Source organism: Pterocles gutturalis, unplaced genomic scaffold (assembly GCF_000699245.1).
Source record: "Pterocles gutturalis isolate BGI_N339 unplaced genomic scaffold, ASM69924v1 scaffold49268, whole genome shotgun sequence".
Lineage (NCBI taxonomy): Eukaryota > Metazoa > Chordata > Aves > Pterocliformes > Pteroclidae > Pterocles > Pterocles gutturalis.
In genome coordinates, this window is record NW_010122326.1 from 1 (window position 1) to 9,057 (window position 9,057).

General features: G+C 39.1%; 1 protein-coding gene across 1 annotated transcript; it reads right to left on the reverse strand.

Annotated features, from left to right (window-relative positions):
- Positions 1 to 4: 4 nt before the first annotated feature.
- On the reverse strand, positions 5 to 8,723 carry HSDL2 (hydroxysteroid dehydrogenase like 2; the record flags this gene model as incomplete). The annotated part of the gene is made up of 5 exons (XM_010077482.1): positions 5 to 180; positions 1,506 to 1,577; positions 2,103 to 2,297; positions 7,584 to 7,682; positions 8,620 to 8,723. Coding segments are annotated over 5 exons (646 nt in total), but the record flags the coding sequence as incomplete, so codon positions are not given.
- Between the last annotated feature and the right edge of the window lie 334 nt (positions 8,724 to 9,057).

Here is a 9,057-nt window from a genome sequence, read left to right on the forward strand (position 1 = left end):
CAAACTGGAAGACACCCTGAGTAGTTCTCACATACTCTTCACTCATTGCGGCCTGGATAACTCTGAATGTTTCTGCAACAGGACTCGATGGCTTGGTCGGTGCAGAGCCTGTGTTCGCCTCAGCTCCTCTACCTTGGGATCCGCTTAATTTCTTCTCCTCTCTGAATGCTTGGGCAGCACCTACAAGAAAGAGATTATTTTCCTCTTTCAAATGCCAAACACTTTAAATCTGCACGTAGAAACATGTAGAGCACTGGGTTTGAACACACTGAAGCCTCAGAGTAGGAAAAATTAATATTTTCCCCTTTCAGTACTGATGAAGGATGGTTTTGGCACCTGGGAATCTGAACAGCTGTAGAGCACTAAAGGTACTTCTGCAATATATTTCACTTCCCAAGATGTCCAAAGAAAAGTTAAAATAAAACGATAGCAAAATCCTAATCCTGGCTGTGCACAGACCCCTACGAACGCTTAAGCGGCACGTTGCTTTCTAACACAATCCACACACTCCTGACAGCACTCACAAAAAACCAAATCAGTGTCTTTATTAAATACCTGTTTCACCTCAAAATATTTTTGCCTTGTCTGTCTTGCCAAGAACATGGATGTTTTCATTAACTCTCTGCAAAGGCTTCTGAGCTGTAAAGAAGTCACTGCTTTAATCAGCATTTTACTCTCCCACAGTCAACACCGACACTGAACAAGAAAGGACAGCAGTTGCAATTTACAAAGCTGATCAAGTCGAACAGCCTCTGAAACATTGTCCAAAGTCTCTTTGGTGTCTTAACTATCACAAAATAGTTGGGACCATTCTGTGAGTCCCTCCTGAACAAGTTGTGCTGTGAGGCCCAGGGAACTAACCCCATCAGTCCCTGGCAGAACAGTCCCAGTGCGACTGCTCAGAGAGTACTTTTGAGGGAAAAGGACTGTTCACCCTTTGCTGCCTCTGCAATTCTCTTGTCCCTCTTTTGGCACTTCTGTGAAACCTGTTCAGCGTTCTTAGTTGCCCTCCTACTTGACACACTGCAATTCTGAAACAGCAAGCCTGATGCTTTTCTAAAAAAGATTTATTAATTTCACCTAAGAGATACTTAGATTGTGTAAATGGTACAAGTTTTATCTTAGAAGCAATGGAGGCTCTACCTTGTTTTCCTTTGTATAAATTTAGCAGGGCAAATGAGACACTCCTGCAAAATGTGCAGTAGACTATTTAATTTCTTTTTCCAGCAGTATTTACCTGTGATGTTCATACTAGGTTAAAAAAGGATTCTTCAAAATAAGGCACTGATTTTATACCAAGAAGTTCTGCCGGAGGTAACATTATTTCCCTAGCTTTAGGTACACAGTCATTTCTATAAATCATACCCTCTAATTGAGGAAAGGGTTTTTTGCCCCTTTTTGAATAGAGTGCAAGCTCTTGAGAGAAAAGAAAAAACAACTTGAAATAGAGAGGGCATTCATTATTGTCAGAAATTACTGACTTTTACATAGAGTGTTTTCCCTACCATATCTTTCTCGTTTCATGGTTGTTGTGTCAGTTTCAACATCCAAGAAGAAGTCAGGTATCAGAGGGTGACCTAAAAGGGAGGAAAAAATGTACAGTAAGTCTGAGTGAAGTTGGACAGCACAAAGAGGAATCCATTTCATATGAAACTACAGCCAAGTTTACAAGTAAATAAGCTACAATTTGAAGGAAAGACATAGCATGAAATAACATGTTTAGAGTTTGCTTCATTTAAAATCTGACCTAGAAGCCCTCTTAAAAGTTGCAATGAAAAACAGCTGAAGAAGAAAAAAAAAAATCTATCCCATTAGCCGATAAATAGTAATATATACCTCTACAGTGCAGGTACATTTTCTTTTCATTAAAGTATTTTTTAAAAATTCAATAGGCACTTGATGATTACAATCTCAGTAATGTGCTTTCCAGGAAGGCATATTCTGAAAGCTGAGGCAAAACAACTTTTTACAGACTAATGTAAGAAACAAAACTATATTGTATATACTAATATATTCCATACAGACAATATTCTATACTAATATTCTCCATGCAGCCTTCCCTCCTTCCTGAACTCACTTCTCATCTTAGAGATCTGTTTTACCTGGTGCAATTGCATAGACATCAAAATCTTTAACTCCTTCTTCTCTCAGCAGAACTTCATCAATAATGAAGTTTCCAGTGAAACTTTTGGGCTTTGTTAAAATGCAATACGCAGCATCTGCAATGATGTCCGTTTTCCTGCACTGTTTTTCTATTCCAGCTCCTCCCAGCATATCCATGGTAGCTGTATGTATGGCTACAAAGTTTGGAGGGCAAGAAAACACAGCGTTAACACTGAAGACATGAAATTCCCATTTCTCTGGCAAGTATACAATCTTTGTTTCTGTTTCATACAAAAGGAAATTGTAGGAAGACAAAGCTATGAAATACTACCAACCAACAAATAATTCTCTACAAGAACTACTGAAAAACAGATAACTATTAAGGGAACCAAAAAGTGGAATAAAGGGCAGGATGTTTCATGCCATTCACATCCCCCTATCCGTTTATCACTGCTGCACCCCCCGATTTCCTCCAGGTTATTCAGGACATGAAGAACTAACAGGACAACTATTTTTCTCAAAGTGAATGTATAATATATCAGTTATTATGGGGTATTTCCTTTGGCTATTATCACACTAAAAATCTTGATGTTTAATTTTAGCCTTGTAATAACTCCCATGAGACACTGAAGTGTCTCTTCTAAGTTAGTGAGGAACCAAATAGTAAAAACCAAAGTAACTTGTTCAATATTCCACAGAAAGGCTGAGTTAGACCCAAGAACGAAATCCAGATGTCCTAAGCTTCTGGTTGTTTTATGAACTGATTCTACTAAGTTCTGCATCATTCCATTAGTCTTCTTTATGCTTCACCCAGGGGGGCTACCAACATAGTGGCATGTTCCAGTCTAAGTCTGTTGCTCTTCCAGGCTGAGGTTATCTATTTCATTTTGTTTTCACCCTTTTCCACAAAGACACTGTTTGGCTGTAACTTTGGCATTTGCCATGTAACTGATTTCCCCTCATACAGTTCTGCTTCATGACTTTTTCCCGTCTGCTGTTTAAGACTTGACACTCAGCCCCCAAGTTCTGGGATAGATTTGCAAATCCTGTCCTACACCTGGGGCTGGCAGATTCTAGAGGCACAAGGATAAAACTGATTTTAAACCATTTTTGTCCTCCTTTCAGTGTTTCCATTCCACACAAAGCAAGAGCAGCTTTGATGGAGAAATGATCCCAACTTCCCTTAAAAAGCAAAGAATAGGCACTATGCAGGACACATCCATCTGAGCTGGATCATTCACCTTCCATAGCAGAAAGTGGGAAAAAGAACAGCAGTCTTCAAAGCTGGACAGGGAGATCCTGTCAAACTGTTTTCTAGGAAAGTGCAAGAGTGGGTAGATGTCCTTGTTGACTCCCTTATTTTACTCTTCTAGGGTAAGGATCAGCCCCTAAGTTTCATGTACTTTGACCAACCTCAGCTTCTTTTTTTCAAATCAACTCAACTGCTGTAAATATGGACCTATATAAAAAGTGGCAAATAGATATACTTTACATATACCTCGGTCTCCCTAGGTTTTTTCTCATATTTAAGGATAAGAAATAAATTTGCCTTTCTTTGGTCCTCTGAAATGCCATCTGTCCTGCAAGAATATTTAATTGTTTTAAAATAACTATCAACAGTTCAGAGAATATTTCTGTCAGATACTCTGATGAAAGTTACCAGGTTCTGTTAACCTAATATATTCCACTGTTCTGAGAGTCCATTAACCTGTTCAGTTGTCCTGGACCACGTTTCTGCCACTTCTCTGTTAGTGTCAACTATTGTTCTTCTGAGCACAGTAAGCCTACATTGATAGACTGAAGCAAAAAGGTTTTAAACAGGTACTGCATCATAGTCTGGCTGCACATTGTTCCACCTATTTCATATAAAATGCTGCTGGTTTTCCTCTAATGCACATGAAGAGTCTTCCAGGTACCCTGTCCCAGGATACCTCTATTGTTCATATGCATTGTTAGTGATGGGATTGCCCCTTGCCCTTTTGGTAGGCTTCGTCTTTATTTTCCGATAAATGGAGAGCTCCTGGCATCTTATTACCAGCATACTTCCATGTGTTTCAAGAGTGGGATTAAACAGATAACTGGCATCCATACTAGCATTGAGGCTAATCACATTTGTATGCGATTATAGTGGGTTTTTTAATTAAGAACTTTGCAACTGTATTTGAGATACCGTGGAATCTGTAACTCTATCTCTCTGGTGACCACATGGAAGTGGTTAACTTTCTCACTTTTGGATGACGAGCCTTTCAAAAGAACATTTTTTGTACTGCAGAATTTGCACATTATTTATCCTCTTTTATACTTGAGGGCACATCAGTTTTCATGGAGGCATCACTGATTTACAGAAACTTTGAGAACTCATCTAATGTTTCTACCAGTCTTAAACTGAATGAGCAAGAATGGATTCAGCAAATACCAAGCTCTGACTGCATACCTTTGATTTTAAAGAAAGCTTAATTACTTTCTGATTACTTTGCAGCATCTCACAAAGAGAAATCTTTACTTAAAAAAGCATTTATTAGAATACAATGTTGTCATTTGTAAAATGAATCTTCTTACGCTTCCAAGCCTCATGTTCTGCAGGTTCCTGAGGGGAATGGATATTAGGTGCACTCTATAACAAGTGCCAGTTTCTGCAGTGTTATCCTCATACTTATTTTAGAAGGTACAAGTATGTTACCAAGGACACAGTGGTACTCTAATGCACAAGAGAAAGATACTCCCTTCTGTGGTTTGGGTTCCCCGCCCCCCCAATAAGAATGTGAGACTTTGTAGAAGTTGAATTAATGCAATCATAGACATCCTTTGACATCAGACTGTATTCGAGACACTGGTACTATTACTGACATTTGGAATGCTAGAGCATATACAAACACTGGAAAGACATAATGTATTCAGCTATGCAGCATAAGCCTATGAAGTTATCCATCCCTCTGAAAAATGTCTGATTGTGAGTGGGTGGACAAATTCTCCCAAGTTCTGTTTTCCCTTGCCATGAAAAACAGGAGGCCAAATTATTCAGATGGGTGGGGGAAACACCTACACTGCAAAATAAAGACCTAGGATAACCAGCTGGTCTCTGCAAGAACAATTCTTTAGCTTTCAACGGTTTGTTGGGACCCATAAAACCACTGACTCATTTCCACAATAGTAGCGGATGTTTCCTCCAGCATATCCAGAATCATAAAGAGGTGCTGAAGAATCAGAGAGCTGTGGAGGGTGCATGTAATATGCCTACACAGCATGTAAATTCGTGCATTTACTAGACAAAGGTACTGTTGTAACACCTTTTGCATGAGAAAATAAATCAAATTAGTAATGTTGTCTGCAGCTTGATACCATTCTCTCTGGTCTGAATTAGATACTCTGAACTAATTCCTTCATTGTTCCTAACTCTCATATACAGTTTCATAGCTTAGTCAGTCAGTGACCAAAGACCACAAAATGGTAGATGAAAGATCACCTCTGCTAATGGAAAACTAACTTACTCCTACGGATAGGACCCTGAGCAGATACAAAACCCAGTTAGCAGTGGCATCTTAGGGACAAGCCAGGCAGGATGGGCATAAGTCTAGGGAGCTAAAGGCTTTAAGAACCAAGTTTCCTTGCTCTGTTCCAGATAGCAAAGATAGATCCTGGGAAATATCCGCTCAAACTTTTCTAAGGTTTCCCTGGAGTACTCAAGAAGCAAGTATGTGGAAACAAGTGCATGTTTCTTCTAACTCCTTCAGAAATAAAAAAACACAACAGACCCAAAACCTGAAAGGTGAACTCTCACTCCACTGCAAGGAAAGCAATCCAGACCCTGAAGTTACACATGCAGTTGCCTTCAGTACACCGAAGATGAAGAGCTTATTCTCTTCAAAATAGACAAGATGACATAATCATCACGAATAATATAATTCCAAAAGTCAATCTCTTACCAAAATATTTCTATGGGTAAAACTCATAGTATGAGGCAGAATTATGAGGCTTCCATTTACCTGGGAGAATTTAGGATGCAAGCATCCAGACCAATGAAAAAGGACCATGTCTGCAAGACATACTAACCCAACTATTCAACTGAGTATCACCTAGGGTATGTAAGTGTCCTGGGTCCAGCTGGGATAGGGTTAATTCTTCACAGAAGCTGGGAGTTGGGCATAGCCGGATATTCGATACCATGCTGACGTCATGCCCGGGATATAAGGGGAAGCTAGCCGGGAGAGGGGTCTCTTTTGTGAAGCTCGTGGTGGTGAGATTTTCATTGTATCAGTGTTTCCATTGTACTCTATATCTTGTCTTATTGTTATATTCTTCTTTCTTTTGCTTTCCTCGTGTGGTATTATTAAAAATCTGTCGTTATCTCAACTCAGGAGGTTCCACTTTTTCTTATTTGCCCCCATCTTACCGGGAGAGGAGTGGGGGGGGGAGGCGGTGTTGCGACCACGTGGTGGTGGTGGTCCTGACACCAAGACAGTAAGCAAAGAAACTCAACTGATTTTGTCTCAAATAATTACGTTTCGCTCATGTTCCTCACTTTAGAGGAAGCAAATCAGAGAGCTTCCACACTATAGTGTTAAAAGGGCAAAAAGTGTCTGGGTACAAACCCTTCCTACACTGGAGCACCAGCCCCAGTAGAGGATCTTGGTTAATTTCCTGTTCCTTTCTCCCTCCCTCCACTAGCTAAGGGAATAAACTCTGCAGCTGTAATGTTTCATAACAAGATGACTGGGCTCATACCATTAAAGGGCAAGATTAAACTCTGTTGCTGATTTTAACATCACTATAATTTCTGCACATAGATGTATCTGGGATGAAGAAACTGGCTTCTTAAGCAAACAGCTGACTAAATCTTCAACAGCAGCCCTGATCCTCATAGACCCATAGAAAACAAACTGAAGTTAATACAATGTGGGAGCATTGAGATGTTTTTCTTCCACAGAGGTCTTCAATTTCCTGTGACTTGGAAGCAGATGGTTCTGTGAGCAACCATTTGCTGGCCCACTGCACCAAAACTTCCAGGAACAGGGATTTTTAAAAATTATTTCTGCATTTACAGAGGTATATATCTTGTCCGTTCCATCTACACTCTGGCAATTTAAGTAGCAAGGAAATCTACACAGTACTACATATGCAGACGTTTAACAGCTTCTAATGAAAGTATGCTAATACTTTTGTGATTCTGTCCAAACCAAAACTCTGGGTGCAAGAAAATGAGCACAGAGAAGCCAAATACTACACAGATGCTTCAGCCAACTGAAAGGGTTGCAAACTAGCTTAAAATGAGTTTGGATCAAAGCAGCAATGGTCTAGTAAGAGCTAAGAATGAAAACCAGCACCCACGCACGATGAACGAAGAATATGCAAAAGAACTGTTCAGTCTCCTCAATCAATTCCAAAAGAAGTTTGAAGTATAATCAAAGATAAATAAAACAAGCTGTAGAAGATAAAATACAGAAAGTCACTATTTTAGTACCATGAAAAAAAAAAAAAATCACCTGTTTTAGGCCATAAGGCATTGACAGCCACTTCTCCTCTGAATTCTTCTGCCATTCCCAAGACACACATGGACATCCCATATTTAGAAATGGTATAAGCTAAGACAAGAAGTATAAAAAAGGTAAAAATTTACTTGCTATCAACAGAACTTTAATTATGAAGGAAAGAAAAAGCGAATTATTTGTTCATATGGAAAATTAACGTTTTGGGGACAAAACAGTATCTTCCTACAGTCAAAATCTCTCCCTTCTCCCCACCACCCCCAGAAGATACAAACTGTAGTCTGCCATCTTTTCAATACAAATAAAATGAGAGCTACACGTTTTGACAAAAACAACAACTGAAGCCTAGCCGTATGGTGCTTTTGTTGTGCTTTTTATACACAGCACACTGACAAGAGTGGCCAATTTTTTCAAGAGGTTTAAGGCATACTAGCTGCTAATGACCAAATTAGTATTCTATAGAAAACAAAAAGTGGGGAAGGAGGGGAAGGATATTCTAAATCCTGTCATCTGTCTATTTTGAGAAGGGAAACTTTCTGGGGGAAAGGACTAGGACTCGCTGTAGGAGTTTAACATTACAAGCATCCAAAATTGAAAGGGTTTTTTACAGTTTTTAAATGAACAACATTAACCTCAAGACAACAGAATTAATTTCCATTTTAAAAGACAACACTGAAATTTATTTCTCAAACGTGAAGCTGAATCAGTAAGAAAACAGATTTTGGGTTTCAGTCTCTATTTGGAACAGAAAATATTTTGTATTCTTAAGAATTCCCATGAAAAAGCACAGACTCTTACCTTGAAAACATTCTTGAAAACATAAAGTACATATTAGGCCATGAAACCTGCACTACATTTTCCCACAAAACAATTTATTTTAGGTTAGGTACAAAATACTCCAGGGAACTGCTAGTGCCAGTCTGTATATAGTGCTAAAGATACAAGACCTGGCATTCTGGGCTGGCACTCCGGCAGATTTCACCAGCTATTTACGTGGTTCTCAAAAAATAACAAGACACTGAATACTACTCACCACAATGATTTTTGAACCACATGGGATTTAGATTCATGGGTGGACTGAGGTTCAGGATATGGGGGTTCTTACTCTTCCTCAAGTGCGGAAGACATGTTTTAGACCTGAAAGACAGATTCAGACAAATCAGTCACCTCTTATTTTATGGAAAACCTATAATTACAGGAAAAACCATACTAGCAGACCAGTATTTTCATTTTCGTTGAAGTCCAACACTAAGCTGAGACCATGCCCTTGTCTCAATTATTGCACTGATATAAAGAAAAACAAACAAAAAAATCTGTCCTAGCTCACTTATCTCAGGACTGGTATTCGTTCCTAAAAAATGGACCACATTTTCCAAATAGCACAGGAGCATCTACTAAAGCTGATTTTCCAGATGCTCAGAAGCTATAATGTCCTTGTAATTGTTCTGGTAGGGGCAACAAAACACTAAGA